Source organism: Augochlora pura, chromosome 5 (genome assembly GCF_028453695.1).
Source record: "Augochlora pura isolate Apur16 chromosome 5, APUR_v2.2.1, whole genome shotgun sequence".
Classification (NCBI taxonomy): Eukaryota; Metazoa; Arthropoda; class Insecta; order Hymenoptera; family Halictidae; genus Augochlora; species Augochlora pura.
In genome coordinates, this window is record NC_135776.1 from 17,341,307 (window position 1) to 17,359,172 (window position 17,866).

Here is a 17,866-nt window from a genome sequence, read left to right on the forward strand (position 1 = left end):
CCACGTTAATGCTCTCCATTATTTTTAGGCTGTTGAACTTGAATTGGACACCTACAACGGCATAGTGACGGAAATGGGACACACGGCTAGTGCCATGATCAATGCAAAACACCCTGATAGCAAGGCTATAGGGAATAAACAACAAGCAATAGCGCAGCAAATGAGGGCACTGCAAAGGCTCGCTACAGTGAGACAACAACGATTAATGGAAAGCATGTATCGTCACGAATATTTCTTGGAAAGCAGGGAACTAGAACAGTGGATCAAGGAACAAGAACAAGCAGCTGCATCTGAAGACTATGGACAAGATTACGAACACTTGTTGATACTCCAGGCCAAGTTCAACGATTTCAAGCACAGAATAGAAGCTGGCTCTGAGAGATTCAATCAGTGCGAGGAATTGGCTAGAAAACTTATTGCGAATGAGAGCCCTTATATTCAAGATATCGAGAAAAGACAAGAACAATTAGGGTAAGCTGCAAGGCCTTGGTTACTTGGTTTTGTTGTAGATTTCTTTCGAACTTTCACGCTCATGGGTGCATGTAGAATTTTTAATTTGGCTCTAGTAATCTGGCACCTAATATTAATAGATACATTGAGCATAATTGGGTAATAGAATTGTCTAGATAAATGCCTTGAAGTTAAAAAATGAATAGAAGAAATACAAGATGGTGATAGATTTTTTTGCATAATGATAATGGTGTTGGGTCACTAACTATCTTTTGTACATATATTTAATGTAGAGCTGACGATGATGACCCAGTAAGCCAAGTGCGGAAGCAACACGATGCAATGATGTAAGTAAATGCAATGGTAGTTTCGTAGGCTTTTTATAATGGTTATTGCAAGTGTGGCTTTTCTCATGTTTGTAAATTCATGCAATCAGTGTGCTAAAAATAATGTTAATTATATATTTATTAGGGAGTCTTGGCAACATCTTCTTGGTCTCATTCGAAATCGCGAGCAAAGGTTGCAAGCAGCAGGAGAGATCCACAGATTCCATCGCGATGTCGCTGAAGCTTTGTCTCGTATTCAGGAGAAGGAAGCAGCACTGCCGGAAGATTTGGGACGTGATCTCAACTCTGTTCTGGCCCTAATTAGACGTCACGAGGGTTTCGAGAATGACCTAGTCGCTTTGGAAGCGCAACTGCAGGTTCTGGTAGAGGACGCGTCGAGATTGCAAGCGCACTATCCCGGAAACAATGCTGTACATATTGATCAGCAGCAGCAGATCGTTGTTGCTCAATGGGACGAATTGAAGGAGAGGTCTGCCCACAGAAGAGATCAGCTGCAAGCTAGCTGTGACTTGCAGCGCTTCTTAACTCAGGTTAGAGATTTAATGAATTGGGCAGCAGGATTGCGTGCCACGATGTCAACCGAAGAGAAAGTGAGGGATGCTGCAAGTGCTCAGATCCTGAAGGCTGAGCATGAAGCCCTGAAGGGAGAAATAGAGGCAAGGGAAGATAGTTTCAGTTCTGTCCTTGATCTCGGAGAAGCCATGGTTCAAACTGGCCACTACGCTGCCTTGGAGGTAGAAGAGAAATGTAACCAACTACTCGATGAAAGACAGAAATTGCATACTTCCTGGCAACAGAAGAAGATTCATCTCGATCAGCTGATAGACTTGCATTTCTTCTTGCGAGACGCCAAGCAACTGGACAATCTCTCGACCACTCAGGAAGCTGCGCTGAGCGGGGACAACTTTGGGGACTCTGTGGAGGAAGTAGACGCGCAGGTTAAGAAGCACAATGAATTCGAAAAGCTTTTAGTGACTCAGGAAGAGAAGCTATCAGCTCTTCAAGAACATGGAGACAAATTGTTAGATCAGAATCACTTTGATTCTCCAACAATTGAGAAGAGATTGAGCGAAGTAGTGCAGAGGCGAGCAAGGATTCGAAATCTGTGTGATATCAGACGTAGAAGATTAGAGGCAGGTCTGCTACACGCACAGTTTGTCAGAGACGTGGCTGAAGCAGAGTCTTGGATCGGCGAGAAGCAGAAGAAATTGGAAGCGGAGGCATCGAAAGGTGAAGTGTCCAGTTTAGAAGACAAGATCAAGAAGTTGCAAAAGCATCAAGCGTTCCAAGCAGAGCTGGCTGCGAATCAGAGTAGAATCGAAGAAATCAAAGCTAAAGGAGAAACTTTATTGGCCCAACAGCATCCAGCCAGTGCAGAAATTCAGGAGCAGCTGGACCACTTGCATGCTTCTTGGCGAAAGTTGTTGTTCGAGTCCGGAAACCGTGGTAGAGGTTTAGAAGAGGCGCAGGACATCCTTGAGTTCAACAACCAGGTGGAGAAGATTGAAGCCTGGATCAGAGATAAGGAAATGATGGTGCAAGCTGGTGATACTGGAAAGGATTATGAACATTGTTTGAGCTTGCAAAGGAAACTGGATGATGTGGACAGTGACATGAGAGTAGATGACTCTAGAATAAAAACTATTAACGCTTTGGCGGATAAATTAATCAAGCAGGGTAGAGATAATGAATCCAAAGCGATTCATCAACGCAGGGATAACTTCAATAATAAATGGAAGGGCCTGCAGGGAGCACTAAGTGCCTATAGGGAGACATTAGCTGGCGCATTGGAAATCCACTTGTTCAATAGGGACATAGATGATACAAGCCAGAGAGTAATTGAGAAGTCTGTTGCCATGAACACATCGGATGTAGGAAAAGATCTGCCGGCTGTTGAACACTTGCAAAGGAAACAGGAGACCATGGAGAGAGATATGACTGCCATCGAAGGAAAGTTGAAGGAGCACAAAGCAGAGGCTAGAGAATTATCGAAGAAATACCCGGACAAAGCGCCACAAATCAACGGAATATTATCAGAGTTGCAGGCCAACTGGGATGATTTGCAACGATTCACCCAGCATCGACGTGAAGCTTTAAACCAGGCTTATACATTGCACAAATTCCAAGCTGACCTGCATGAATTGGAACTCTGGGTGGTAGATACAATAAAACGCATGGATGAATCTGATCCGCCGACTACGATATCCGAGGCCGAAGCTCTGTTAGAACTTCACCAAGAAAGAAAAGCTGAGATCGATGGAAGACAGGATACTTTTAAAGCATTAAAAGAACATGGCCAGAAGCTTCTTGCCATTAACGAAGACGTGAAAGAAAACCTCGAACACCTTGAGGAACTTAGAGAGGGTCTGGTCAGTGCTTGGGAAAATAGGAGGCAGAAGTTGACGCAAGCACATCAGTTGCAATTATTTAAGGAACAGGTAGGCGTTACTGAAATAATTCTTGCAATTAGTGTCAATAGATTTGTGCTTATCATGTTAATTATTTTAGGCTGATCAAGCTGATAGCTGGCTAGCTACGAAGGAAGCATTTCTTAACAACGACGACCTTGGTGAATCTTTATCCGGCGTTGAAGCGCTCTTGCGAAAGCATGAAGAGTTTGAGAAGATGTTGGTGTCGCAGATGGGTCGCATCGACGAGCTGGAAAAATTCGCAAACGAAATCTTATCCAAAGACCACGCTGACGCAGGTATTATTAAGCAGAGGCTGATATCTGTATGCGCCAGAAGAGACAGACTGCAAAACAGCTCGAGAGCAAGGAGGAAGAAGTTGATGGAAAGTCACCACCTGCATCAGTTCCTGAGGAATATATACGAAGTCAAAGGTTGGTTACATCAAAAACAACAGGTGGCCAGCGATGAGAATTACAGGGACTCGTCGAATTTGCAAAGCAAGATTCAAAAACATGCTGCGTTTGAAAGTGAACTGATGGCGAATAAAGGCCGAGTCGGTGCCGTTGTCGGCGAAGGTGAAGCTCTGATTGAAGAGAATCACTATGCGTCGGACAGTATCCAAGAACGTTTGGACGAACTGGAAGCAGAATGGCGCCATCTCCAAGAAACAAGCGAGCTCAAGAAGAACAGATTAACCGATGCTTACCAAGCTCTATTGTTCGGCCGTACTTTAGACGAATTTGAAACATGGATGGACGAAGTGGAAACTCAGTTGCAGTCGGAGGATCACGGAAAAGATCTGTCAAGCGTAGCCAATTTGTTGAAGAGACACACTAACTTGGAGAATGATATCCTAGGCCACAGTGATGCCTGTGAAACGATCAAAGACACGGCTGGCAGTTTCCAGAAATTAAATCACTTCATGTGCGATGAGATTCAAGAGAGGGCAATGGTTACTATAAATAGGTACAACGGCTTGCAAGAACCAATGCAGATAAGAAGAGATAATCTAGAAGATGCGAAGTTGTTGCATCAGTTTTCAAGGGATGTCGAAGATGAAATGCATTGGCTGTCAGAGAAAGAACCTTTGGCAGCTAGCAATGACTTGGGTAGTTCCCTGACAACTGTGCAGAGACTGCAAAAGAAGCACCACTCTTTGGAAGCTGAATTAATATCTAGGGAACCTGTGGTGACTTCTTTAGTCAGCAGAGCTAACGTTATGGTAAGAAGCGGACATTTCGCATCGGAGAAGATTGAGAAGCTGTCGCACGAGTTGCAAGGGAAACTATCGCACCTCAGGGATCTAGCTAGTGTACGCAAATTGCGTCTGCTGGATGCTGTTGAGTCACAAATGGTAATTAATTATAAATTTAATTTAATTTTTCGAGAAATTTTTTTTTATATCGACTCTATACTTTTAGTTCTACGCTGAAGCTGCCGAGACCGAGCAATGGATCAAAGAAAAATATCCTCAGTTGACATCTACAGATTACGGAAAGGACGAAGATTCTGTTCAATCTTTATTAAAAAAATTAGAGGAAATCGAACGAGACCTCCTCGGCTTTGAGAAGAACATTGACAACTTGAGGAAACTTTCACATGGACTGATCGAGAGGCATCACTTTGATAGTAAGAACATCACTCAGAAACAGACAGAGATTGAGCAGAAGTTCAAAGAACTGCAAAAGCTCAAAGAGTATAGGTTCCAAAGACTCAGAGAGAGTGAAAAGTTCTTCAAGTTTGTTAGACAAGCGGATGAAGTCATAGAATGGATTGGAGATCAGACAACAGTAAGATTTCTATTTTTATCCTTCGTCTATAACCTATAGAACAACGCTAATGTATTTTGTGCTATCTTAGGTAGCAGCTTCGGAAGATTACGGCCGTGATGTGGAACACGTTGAGCTTCTGATCCAGACATTTGACAATTTCTTAGCTGGTTTGACAACTAGCGAAAGTCGTGTGTCCGCAATACTGGAAAAGGGCCAGAAATTAATAGAGGAAAACAATCCAGAGAAGGGTAAAATCCTGATGAAGATTGATGAAACGAAACAACAATGGGAAGATATTAAGGAATTGGCGCACGCACGACAGGACGCATTAGCAGGAGCAAAACAGGTGCACATGTTTGATAGAACCGCGGATGAAACCATCTCATGGATTCAAGAGAAAGAAACAGCTCTTAGTTCTGATGGCTACGGACACGATTTGGAAACGATACAGGCTTTAGTTCGAAAACACCAAGGATTTGAAACGGATTTAGGTGCAGTTAAGGAACAGGTATAACTTCACACCAATTTTGATTAATTGCCAATAATAGATAACATAAAGTAATGACGATTATTTTTTTAGGTGGAATTGTTAATGGAGGAGGCTTCGAGATTGATAGAACTATTCCCGGATGCTCGTACGCATATAGATGTGAAACACCAAGAAGCTGAAGCAGCCTGGAACGAGCTGTTAGAGAAAGCTGCGCAAAGGAGAAGCAAACTAGCTCAAGCAGAGCAGTTACAATCCTATTTAGGCGAATATAGAGACTTAATGTCGTGGATCAACGAGATGGTAGCCAAGGTTACTGCTCCAGAGCTGGCTCGAGACGTTCCGGGGGCTGAAGCTCTGATATCCAGACACAGCGAATACAAAACGGAAATTGAGACTCGAAACGAGGCGTTTGATAAGTTCTACAAAACTGGGCAAGAGTTAATAGAGCAAGGCCATTTCTTGGCAAAGGAAATCGAGGAAAAGGTATCCGTTTTGCAGCATAGACAGCAGTTCCTCAAAGACACTTGGGAACAAAGAAGACGTATATACGAGCAGAACTTGGACACGCAACTGTTCAAACGGGAAGCTGAGACGTTGGAAAATTGGATAGTCAGTAGAGAACCTATGCTACACGATGATACCTTAGGCGAGAGTATTCCACAGGTGGAGGAATTGATAAGAAAACATGAAGATTTCGAGAAGACTATTGCTGCTCAAGAAGACAGGTTTAGTGCTCTCAGACGGATAACTATGTTGGAAAAGGCATTCCAAAGGCAACAGGAGGTTGAAATGGCGGCGAGGCAGGCAGAGAAAGAAAGGGTAGAGCGAGCACGTCTTGAAGAAAGAAAACGCAAAGAAGTACAGAGGATAACTGAAGAAAGGAAACGCGAAGAAGAACGAAGAAGACTGCTGGATAGTCCGCATCGCACTGTTCACGATGAAATTAACGGCACGACAGAAGAGCACGAGTCTATTAACAAACTGTCTCCGTTGAAAACTTCCATTGCTCCTGACAACTTGGACGTAAGTCAAAATCAAAAAACCCATGGCATTTCTCATGTCTTTGGCGAGAAGCTAAGGAGAACAACTCCTGATATTAAGAGGGCTGAAAGCATGAAGGTTGACACTAAGAAACCCAGAAGAACACCTAGCTTTACAACAAGGAGGAGGACTCAAAGCTTCAGGAAGCTTCAAAGAATCGAAAACATGGATACCTTGCCACCAGTGGAAATTCAAGGTTTACTAGAAAGGAAGCACGAACTGCAAAGTGCTGGCAAGAAAGCAGCCGTGAGATCCTGGAAACAGTATTATACAGTACTGTGTGGTCAACTGCTATGCTTTTTCAAGGATATAGAGGATTTCTCGCTGAGCAAGGCTGCGACCGCTCCTATTACCATCTTCAACGCCATATGCGAGAAAGCGGATGATTATACTAAAAAGAAGAACGTGTTCAGGCTGAAGTGTACAGATGGTTCCGAATTCCTGTTCCTTGCACCTAGTCAGCAAGAGATGGAAGACTGGGTCAACAAGATATCGTTCCACGCTAAGTTACCCCCTAGCCTTCAGCTTCTCAGCTATGACGAATCCCAGAAGGAGGGTTTAGAAAGACTACAAAACACTGACGCAGCGGAGCACGCCGATGACAATCTATCCACCGGAAGTAGTCGTGCTTCCACCCCAGAATTGGAACGAAAGAACTCCGTGATCAGGCGCGACATGTCTAACCAGCACTCCCCCAGTAGCGTTCAGATCGAGTTCCTTCAGATGCATAGGCAGAATCAACAGAAACGTGATCCTCAGGGCAACAATGAATTCTTGGTGACGCAAAGAACGGAACCACCCCAAACTCAGACAGAATTCCTGCAGATGCATCGACAACAACAGTTGTTAGCTCAGCAGCAACAGCAATTGATACAACAGGAGCAATTAGCTAGCCAGAAAGAACAATATCAACCTAATTCAGGGGACAAGCCTCCAATTCCACCAAGGGGAGCACCTCCACCAATTCCAGTACGGTCACCAAGTACCGAACTTCTACAATTCAGACAATATGGTATTCATTTCGATTCTATTCCTAGATCCTTCTAGAGTGATCAGATTATAAAACGAACATTATTAACTTTAACAGAAACGGAGCACGTGCAGGGGAGGCCGGGCTTCTACCAACAACGCAGCGCTACGTTGAATCATAATGGATCAAGTCAGTACCCTCCGAATCAAACTTGGCAGAGGCAAAGCAGCGTGGATTTGCCAACGCAACATCAAGGTATTGATTCTTAGGATAACATTGTGAATACCTGTGTCTGTGTGATCCTCTTCCATATAAAAATTCATCATTATTTTATAGAACTAGCACCCCCTTTGCCATCGACCGCTCCCCCGCCAACCAGAATGGCTCAGTGGAGTGCCCCTCATGATCCTGGTTAGTCGTTGTCAACTGTTTGTGAACTGCCGTGACTCTTCTTGCATGTTATACCTCACCTTCCAACCTGTTTTATTTATTCTCTGTTCACCCTGACCTGCCCTTGTTTCATCTTTGCATTAACATACACTTTTTCTTCTTATTCCGATGGTACATGCCAGTTTATTGATCATGTGAACCCTGCTTCTACTTATGCACAGATAAACCAGTGCACAGAAAGAATAACAATGTTTTTTGTTACAGCCTATGGAAATGTCCCTGTAAATACTAGACAGGTAATTGAATTTGTGTCACTAGTGTTCTCTACCTCTTACTGTCCCCCCTTGTGTTGTTTAAAGCATTTGCCCAAAGTTTTAGGAATATCATGAATATTTTGCTTTTGTTTTAGGGTATGCCGCAGCAGAATAATTCTTTTACCGGTAGGCCAGTTTCTTTGCCACCATACGTGGCACCACCTGCTGTGCCACAAAATTCACAAAACGTCACAGTTGTGGACGGAAGAAGAGCGAGTGAGAGTGGATCAGAAAGCGAACACAGTGTGGGCAGCAATCGCAAGGATAGGGATTACAAAAGGAGTTCCGTATTGAGCAATCTATTCGGTAGACGCAAGAAACCGTCTCAGTCGTAATCAGAATTTTCGCGGACCATGCGAATGGCATGAAAGTCATTGTCAAAGAAACTTGACAGATGACAAGTAGTTCCTTTAAAGAGATTAGGAAGGACATGTGTATAGGTTATCATTGCTGTATGCTACATTAACATCCCTTGTAAATTATTTTTATGTACTATACAAGTTTAACGCTGAGTAGAGATTTATTATTCGCGTTATCTGATAACGCGATGTATGTTGAGTTGATCATATAAGTTAAATATATATACATTATTGATGGAAGAAATAGTTGCAATGGAAGAAGAAATCATTTTCAATGGATCTTAGACACTGAGCACCTCTTTTTTATACATACTGATAACTTCTAAGAAGTTTTGTAACTTGTTCAGCACAGTTAATGAATTCTTTGCAAGTATAGATACAGATTTATCTATGAATACACCCGCATGAATCCGAAGGTTCCAGAGATATTGTTCTGTGAAGCTTAATCCTTCGGCATGGAAGGAATCGGTAGTGCAACATATGGATTTCGTGACGAAAAGAGATGCAGGAATTTCATGCTAAAAAGAATTATTGATCGAAATTTATTTAAAGTGTACCTGACTTTAATGAAACCTACGCGGAAGAATAGGCAGACACATGTGCAACGTAACGTTTAAGTTGTAGATTTCGTAATATATGTTGCAAATATTATATATTTTAGAATGCCTGTCCGGGACCAATGATCATTAAACGTATTAAGAAACCAGAGATATGCATACATATATTTTTGAACGAATAAGGGGACATTATGTTCTTAAAGCATGATCGATTATTCTTCATCTTCTCTTTTTTCTTTTATAACGAACACTATACTTGAATAGTGTATTTAATACTGCATCAAGTATAATTATTATGTAGGCTTGTCAGTGCGTATCTTGTAGTTACATGATACTCCTTTTCGTGCTGGGGAGTTGATAAACGAAAACTAAACAAACAGATTGAACGAATAAACAGAAAAATAAATATAAAAATCATGTGAGCTATATTTTTCACGAACCTGGCGCTTTATTCATCTCGATACGCAAATACACTCGAATAATCTTAATGGTTCCTTATCATAAATTTGCACATGGTGCATTCCTAAATTATTGCACGGATCTTGATATCAAACACGGTGACAATTTATAGCGTTACATTATCCATCAGCTCTCTTACCTCCTACAATTATATACACATCGAACGTTTAACAGTGCTATCAGCCATAAAACATTGAAACACTTTCAAGAACAATTTTCAATATAGAAGACTCCAACGAATAGAAAAAGATCGTATATTACAAAAGACACTAGTAACGAGATCAGCTAACAAATACTACAAACTATTAGCCGCGGTGCTTAAAAAGAAATTGAAATGCAACAGTCAGTAGACAAAAATAAATAGTTCATTCTCCACGAAACAGAGTTCGTTAATATCGACGACTGCATTCTATAACAACATTATCACACTCCTTGATTCTTTGGAGAGCACTCGGCCCTTCTAGTCCAGATATTCAGGAATGGCAGGGTGCAAACGATGCCCAGAGGACACGACGCGTCTTGCAAAGCGTTTGAACTTTGTTCTCTGTTGCATTGTACTTTGGCAAATGACCTAAATGGTGCCCGATCGAACACCGGTGTGAAAGCACGCTCAAACCGTCGGTCACAGATGACCGTCACGGCGTCGAGCACGTGAACAGTTACACAATGGTTGGCGGTTGAAGAACAGCTGGTGCACGCCTGACTTTCAAAGCTTCTGGACTCATTGCGCGCACCTGTTTGGTGATCTGATCATAGTCATATGTGACAGCGAGCCCGCCCTCTGGGCTGGTTTTCCTCCCGTATACCTTATTCTGGGAGCTATTGTTCACAGTCTTCTGTCTCTCGGTGGTCCCCGTGTTCGTGTAGAACGCATCGGCCGCGATGCTACCTTCTTCTTCTTCTCTGCGATACCGACGGCTCTTCATCCTCAGCACACCGTACACCACTATCGATATCAGCAACAAAAGGAACAGCAAGCCAACCGCGGCTGCTGCTGCTATCACTCTCATCTCCGTGGGGTCCCGAATCACAAGCTTCACATTCGTCGAATCCCTGCCCTTCTCGCTTTCCACCAATAAAGTGTACACTCTGGCGTCCTCCTTCTGAAGGTCCTTGATCACCAGCTTCGCCCAGTAACAATTCGTCACCATCTCGTCTTCCGAGATGTGCTCCAGCGGCAGAGCTTCGTATTTCGGATGGATGCTTTCGCCTGAATGAAAAGAGAAACCGTTAGACGCGCCGGCAAAGGATATTACCCAAGTTTCATCGGGGTGATTCATTCGATATCGTCGGATTTATCAACGGCTAAATGATTCATACCTGCTCTAATGTGCGAGCTGCCCCATTGCCAGGCAACGATTTTTGGCGGCGGCCTCGAGCAGAATCTGGATTTCAGAACATGCTCGGACTCGCCAGCCCAGCCCAAGGATTCGTAGAACCCTTTCCCTCCAGTCGGTGGTCTGGCTTGTATCTCCGGAGGGCCGGTCACGTGAAGAACGTAACGAACCTCGCTGGGCATCTCTCTTCTCACGCCGTTGATGATATTGAAAGCCACGCAGCGGTACTCCCCCTCGTCGGACCACATCACGTTCTCCAAGCGCAATCGTTTCCCCCCGTCCTTGTTCTGAAGTGGATTCTCGATGGTTTCCGTAACACCTCCGCGCAGATGTATCCATCTGTGTTGGGCAGGGGGGTTGGCATCAAAGTCCTCGCAGACGAAGGGCTCCAAGTTCGAACTTAAAAGAGTCGTCTCCTCGAACGTCTGCGCGGTTTTGTTCTCGGTGTTCTCCTCTTTCAAGATCGGACCATCTAGATTGACGAAACGAAAAGATATCAAAGACGACAGAACGCAGAGAAGAAAGCGGTAGACAATGATCCAAGAGGGCGGGTCGGTAAAAGAATCAGGTTAATGCGTAGACTTGGCTCGCAGCTCGGAATCAAAGGGAAACTCGGGGCAAATTGATGCGTTTATCCCGAACCCCCTGGCCGATTTGCCGTTGCAACTGGAAAAAAGTAGGCGTCACGGTAAAAGTCCACTAACATTGTACGTCCAGCCTGTAGTTAGCGGGAGCGCTTTCACCGATAACGTTGGCCGCCTTGCAAGAGTAGAGACCGGCGTCGTTTCTCTTGACCGGCTCGAATCTGAGCTCGGAGCCGGTCGCGGTGCCGTTCTGCTGCGTTCTGTTTAACATCAGCGATACGACGTTGCCCGTCACAGTGATGGGAGCTGAATCCTTGAACCACTTGATCGTTCCGCTGGGATTGGCATCCGCGAAGCATTTCAGGCTCATAAAGCTCGCCGAGTCCTCGAGGGCCGCGACCAGCAGCCGCGGTTTCGTCTCGAGGCGCACCTCCGGGGAATCTGAAATTCGTCGACGCCGTTAGAACCGCAGAGGGCCCGTGCCCCGATCGTTTTACGGGCTCCCCCCCCCCCCTCGAGTCGGTAATTGCGAGTCGTAAACTGGAAATAAGTCTTTCGTTTCTCCACTACCGGCAACAAGGGGACGTCGATCGGACCATTGAAACGTCTCAAGTACTGCGCAGCCGTCGTTCCATTTGTTAGAGAAACGCCAATTTGTTGTTTACGTTCTCGCTCGAGTTGCTCGGATCTACGAGATGGAAGAGCGTGATGCGGACGGCTGGCTCACGAAAACGGAGGAAACACGGCGCTCTCGAATCCTCTTTTTAGCCGTGAATTGTAAATCGCGATCGCCGGCGGCGTTTCAATGGACCTTTCACTATGTTATACAAATCCCAGATATACATACAATGCACGTCCAGCCGTGTTTCCGTGGACGTTGGAACGATACTGGATGGATGCATCGTGATGCACCGAATCGGCAGACCATGGTTCTCCCTTTGTCCGCGGACACGGAGGAGGCTGTGGGCCGCCCATGTCTTGGGACTGTCCACTTCCGTGGCGTTCGTTTGTTCCCTTAGAGCCTCCACTTCGTCTCCACCTATGTACCTGTCGCGAAACATAAATAATTCAATGTCGATCTGCAACGCCGGGATGCTATTTCCACGCGAACACGCCCGGAGACTACGACGCCCGCACAAGCGAGATGCTTCGGGACACGTAATGGTTTCGATTGCGAACCGTGCAGCATTTTCTATAAAATAACCGTATTATATAATGTATTTGTTTCGAATTTGTCTATGGGCTGCAAGGAGGATGCGATAATGTCGCGTCGCGGAAGATTAATTCGTCTAACAGCGACGATAAAATTTCTGGAAAGCGGTTGGTCAGCTTCCTGCGGACGCCCGAGGCTCGCGTACCCTTTCTAGAGTGATTCACAGGGAGACCATGCAATCTGCATAATTATGCTTGGCACTGTAGCTTCGGTGCGCGGCGAGGGCAAGGCGAAAAAAAAACCGCGGAAGAACTATTTAGGCAGCGTGCCTATTAAAGGCAGTAAAAGAGGAAAGAGGAACTCGACTCCGCGGCAGTTCCAGGTAGAGAATGTTCAGGCGTGCACGCCGTGGAATTAGGAACCGTTTTCTGTCCACGTTCGATTCGTTTTCTCGCGGGAAAATCGGTCGGGAGAGTTCGCTCGGGGAAACGAGAATTCGCGAGGCGTGGATTTTAGGCGCGCCAGCCTTCCTGCGGGGTCATCGGTGTCTCCAGTTTAGGAGAAACGGGAGAAATTAGGAGAAACTCGTGCGCAATAGGTAAACCGAGCATAGTAATGCAACAATGTCCGACCAAAGTGGGTTCTGTCGTTTCAGGCATTCATGTGACTCAGTTCTTCGCCGGTTTCCCGTATCTTTCGCGAGTATTTCGACTGTATGGTATATTGTGGTAGAATAAGGTATAATGCGTTTCGGCCTCGTTAACGTTTTACGATGACTTTAACGTAACACTGTAACGAGCTAGATTCCGTGAATAATGAAAGTCCATTTCGGGAATGATTCACGGGCAATTAGCGGTGAAATCTGTCCCCGGTTAACGTCACTTCCTCTTTCGTTCGAATTGTTTTTCGCTTTCTAATTGCCGATTAACGACCCGCTACGATGAATTCGTTCGACTGTCGTTCCCTCGTAACCCTAGAACTATCCACTTTACGACATAAATGACATTGAGTCATTTTTTGAGTCATTAAATCTTGATACTCAAGATATTATTTATCATTTCCATAGATATAAAATGTAAAGAACGACACCAGTTGAGACAACAAGGAAAACCTCAATACTGTCGCCACCTATAATAATTTATTATTGCTATTGTTATACTATTTTAACATATTTATTACGACTATTTCTTGTCAATATTATTAGCCAAAGCTGCAGAATTTATTCTGTTTTTCCCTCTTTGTTTTAAGATTATATCATTTCATATTTTATTAGATTTTAACGAGCGCACAAGGCAACATTATTGCATCTACCTCCAGGAAAACAATGCAATTCTGGGGCAATATAAATTGCAAAATAAACGATTATACATTTACATGTTTGTAGACAGTGTAAAGGGGTCGCCGGCAACCCCACGGGGTCGTTCTCGGGTTAACATCGTTTAGACTTTCCCACGCGACTCAACGGACAAAAAAATCTTACAATAAAATTCCCTGTACCGAGAGAACGTATCTTTGCGTTGTTTACCATGATATAAGACTTACAGCATTCTTAGATCATCGGCGGAGAATGCAAATGGCGTTCGGAGAGAAGGGGTGCGTTCCGCGAGCGTTCACGGCCGTGAAAATCGCACGGTGTTCAGGGAAATTGTAACACCGGTCATGCGAAGGTGATGATCAGAACGGAGCAAGGCTCCACGTTAGAAGAATTTAGATGAGGTGTGGCTATTGCTTGCCTGATCGCTAGACCATGAAACGAAAAGACGCTCGCTCTCCGACTTCGCCGCTGCATAAACACCGTGTTATGCGCTCCCGCCTCGGTTGGCCTCTGTGAACCACCGCTTTTTCCCTTTTTTCTTTTCGCCCGCCACGCGGGCTTTTTATGGGACTCCGGCATCCGCGGAGAAGAAGGTATGCACGGGGCTCGCGATATCCAGAGGGAAACGCCGGATCCGAACGCTATGGAACTTTATCGTTCGTTCCAATGATTGGCGGGAGACAATAATATATTCACCGCAGCAGCCTGCATTCCACCGAACGAAAGTCGTTGCAAAAAACTGCAGGAACGGGGACTGTAAAACCAGTACCGTTGTACAAGTGATTCGTTGTAGCGTCTAATCGGAATAAATGCAACGGGGAACGAGACGCGCTGTAGCTTGAAACCAGGAACGAGAAGCCGACGCTGCTTTTTAAACCCTAGAACGACCCCGTGGGGTTGCCGTCGACTCCGAAATATTTTTATATTATCTGCAAATAATAAATAATATGTTGATTATCAAGATTTCAATTTAAACAACTCGCGATCTCACGATTTATTATTAAGGCTTTTACGCAGAAAAGTGCAAACATTGTAAGTCATAGTCGCTTCAAAATTATAAAGTGAATTACTTACAAATTACTTATCATTATACAACAATTGAACTCAATATTATCGAATATTATTGAATTAGTTATAAGTTAATCATGATAAAATTGTTTAAACTGGTAAATTTTTTCTTAATTTCATATATAGGTTTATAATATCATCCTATATTTATGAAACAAATTCGACTCATAAAGAGTTAAAATCCCGCTTAAACTCCAGACACTGCACAAAGCAATTACAAAATCAGATCGCTTACCGACTCGACACATTGAACTCTTTCCGAGCTCTGTTGCGGCAACGCTTGGTAAATTAATTTCCCGTAATTGCTTCTACGCTCGAAGTAAGTAGGTTTTTGTGAATTTCTTTCGTATGCTTTTCTCGCGCCGAGAATGCCACGATCGTGTTAGCCTGTGGGGGGGATCGTATTCACCCCAGTTCAGATAGTTAATTGGCCGGACTTACCATTTGATGAGCGAGGGCGGATTTCCATATCTTGATACGCAGGAAATGGTGACTTCCTGACCCTCCCTTAGCGTCAGGGCGGTGGTCAAAATTGTCCCCCCATATTCCAGCCGCGGCTTCCGGGGTTTCACTGGAAACAAATTAAATACGTGATTTAATGGCTGCGCCTCGAAACAGTGGCCTGAACGTGTCGAACGTGTTCGCAGGGATTGCGACACCGGAACGAGACCGAATCGCAGCGGATAAAATGCATTGTCGTCTCTGTCGAGAAAGTTCATTTCGCAGCTTCGGAGAACTGTACGTAAGAAAACTAGCAAAGTCTAACCGCGAAACCAAATCGCACCGAGCAATGTGCCAGGCAGCTGAGAAAGTTCTCTGTACAGATTCCGAGAAACGTCCTAGTAATCGCCGTGAAACGTGTTCGAAATCGGTTCGCGAACGATAGATATTGTGAACGGTTCGGGGACCCGTGTCAGCGGAGCAACGTTCGAAATCGGCGTTGCAAAAATCTCTCGCGCGGCGAAAGAAAAAAAAAAAAGATAGAGAAAAGTAGAACGGAACGAGCATTGCGTCATTAGCCGGCCGCGTTTAGCGAATTTTAAGTTGGCCCCGTAAAATCTGCATTGTTCCATTGAGGAGGCTTTGGGATCTGATTACGTGTGTGTATGATTCGGCGAGGAAAGTGATTTTTTTCCGGCGATGACGCAAACGCTCAACGTTCCGTTAAAATCAAGCGGCGCATTTAACGTCTTCATGTCTCGTTGCGGATACTGTTGCGCGAGTAGGGGCTGATCGCATAATCGTTAGCGGTTCTAACGTTGAGCGCGGATGCTCCGATCTCCGGATTCGATTCACCGCTGTTCAAACTCGACAAGTGGCTTGGGAACGTGTTCGAACAGTTTTCGGTAGCATCGTTCCGTTGTAACACGATCGAAAACGGTTAATAGCCGATTCCAGCGAAGAAAGCTCGAGCTGGAACGGTCAAGAGGCTTCTCAGACTCCGTTCACACGAGGCCTGGCGGTCTGTTTCGTTTCTTCGAGACGTCTCGCGGCGAGATCACACGCGAGTGTCTCGAGTGGTTGAAAGATTCCAGAAATCTTCCGATTAGTACTATAATGCAGGGGCTCATACTTTTTGTAACTGCATCTGGGAAAATCTACACAAAATATCCAGTTACAGTGTTTTCGTAGCAAGCGACTTTCATTTTCTGATATAAGCAAATGGGCGGCTATATTTGTTTTACGATTATCGTTTAACGCTCTGGCTGCCTCGCGAACCACCTCAAAAATATCATCAAATTAAATTACTTATGTCGCTTATTTTGAAAGTAGGCTAAGTTCATTTATATTTTACAATCAGAACATTTAAGTATTTCATGTTTTAATAAATTAAAAATCTAGGTAACTGATAACGGAGTGATATAATGTTTTCGTATTTTTACGGGTTATTGTATTCTATAAATGTAAATGTTAATATAGATGGCTCGGCGTTTCTACAAAATGAACTTAGGTCACTTCCAAAATAAACGTAGTATTTCAAAAAATCAATAACCCTCTGTTAATTTATTAAGTTTGCAACGCCTGAACGTAAACTTACTTGCACTTACTAATATACAATATGCAATTGGCAGTCCTGTTAAAATTTCATGAACTTAAAATTGTACGACATCGTTTACATTGGCGACACTCTTACATCTTGCAGATCCTAAATAATAAAATTCATGTAATAGATTGGTGAGCAAATAATTTCTTCATGCGAATGACATGGCAGTCAAACTGTTAAATGAATCGTCGATTCACGATTAGAGACATTCTCACCTCTAACCAAAAGCCGTGAAGGCAAAGATGTCAATGCGTCCTGCCGCGTGAAATCGCCAGAAGTAACTTGACACTCCCAATAACCGTCGTCGAAGTCGAGGGAAGCCCGTCTAATCAGCAGGGTGCAATCACTGCCGCGGCCGCTGGCCCACTCGTATTTGTCCGGGTGCATGCCGACTGGCTTCCGGTCTTTCTGCCAGATGCACTGACCCCTCTTGTCCTGCACTCTGCACCGCAACTGCACATCGTCCCCCGAAGAGACCTCCTGGTACAACGCGGGGGTCTCCGCGAATCTTTGCTCGCCCCGTGTCAGGCCGATTGTCAGGATCAATTGTAAACAAATTACAAACTTCATCTTGGCCAAACCGGTTTACTCGATACTGCTTCAGTAGACGTCTAAGGTGCTCGTCGGTTCGTCATCCCCTATTTTTCGATGAACTGAACGTCGATGAATTCATTAGTTTAGTAGAGTCTATTTCTTTTGGGAAGCTGGATTTCTATATGTTAACTATACTAATTTCAGGTTCTAAAATAATTGTCCGAACTCGATCGATTTCGTTGCACAATTTCCCTTTTTGAAACAGAGTATT

General features: G+C 44.3%; 2 protein-coding genes across 7 annotated transcripts in view; one reads left to right on the top strand and one right to left on the bottom strand.

Annotated features, from left to right (window-relative positions):
• The window catches only part of Kst (spectrin beta chain, non-erythrocytic 5 kst), a 44,914-nt gene extending 35,396 nt beyond the window's left edge, over window positions 1-9,518 (top strand). For 3 of the 6 annotated variants that reach the window (XM_078180067.1, XM_078180064.1, XM_078180068.1), the window contains exons 11-21: window positions 29-471; window positions 744-797; window positions 922-3,235; window positions 3,306-4,562; window positions 4,630-4,998; window positions 5,069-5,488; window positions 5,561-7,523; window positions 7,599-7,736; window positions 7,818-7,892; window positions 8,136-8,167; window positions 8,281-9,518. In XM_078180067.1, coding sequence (XP_078036193.1) covers window positions 29-471; window positions 744-797; window positions 922-3,235; window positions 3,306-4,562; window positions 4,630-4,998; window positions 5,069-5,488; window positions 5,561-7,523; window positions 7,599-7,736; window positions 7,818-7,892; window positions 8,136-8,167; window positions 8,281-8,520 — 7,305 coding nt within the window. In that variant the 3' untranslated portion in view covers window positions 8,521-9,518. The remainder of the gene's footprint in view (window positions 1-28; window positions 472-743; window positions 798-921; window positions 3,236-3,305; window positions 4,563-4,629; window positions 4,999-5,068; window positions 5,489-5,560; window positions 7,524-7,598; window positions 7,737-7,817; window positions 7,893-8,135; window positions 8,168-8,280) is intronic. The other 3 variants (XM_078180065.1, XM_078180066.1, XM_078180070.1) reach the window with 3 other exon arrangements.
• A 619-nt stretch (window positions 9,519-10,137) lies between these two features.
• LOC144470128 (synaptogenesis protein syg-1) lies at window positions 10,138-17,631 on the bottom strand. The gene is made up of 6 exons (XM_078180977.1): window positions 17,277-17,631; window positions 15,459-15,588; window positions 12,329-12,528; window positions 11,602-11,922; window positions 10,881-11,369; window positions 10,138-10,770 (listed from the first exon to the last, which is right to left on the bottom strand). Exons 1-6 carry the CDS (start codon window positions 17,629-17,631, stop codon window positions 10,220-10,222), a joined length of 2,046 nt encoding a protein of 681 aa, XP_078037103.1. The 3' UTR covers window positions 10,138-10,219.
• Window positions 17,632-17,866: the final 235 nt, after the last annotated feature.

Bases quoted from the DNA above. Each gene is read 5' to 3' on its own strand.
- LOC144470128 (XM_078180977.1), bottom strand. From the start codon at position 17,631: ATGAAGTTTGTAATTTGTTTACAATTGATCCTGACAATCGGCCTGACA. The intron at 15,589-17,276 runs GTGAGAATGTCT...ATTTGTTTCCAG, and splicing joins TTCACGGCTTTTGGTTAGAG to TGAAACCCCGGAAGCCGCGG. The intron at 11,370-11,601 runs GTTAGTGGACTT...TCGTCAATCTAG, and splicing joins CTACAGGCTGGACGTACAAT to ATGGTCCGATCTTGAAAGAG.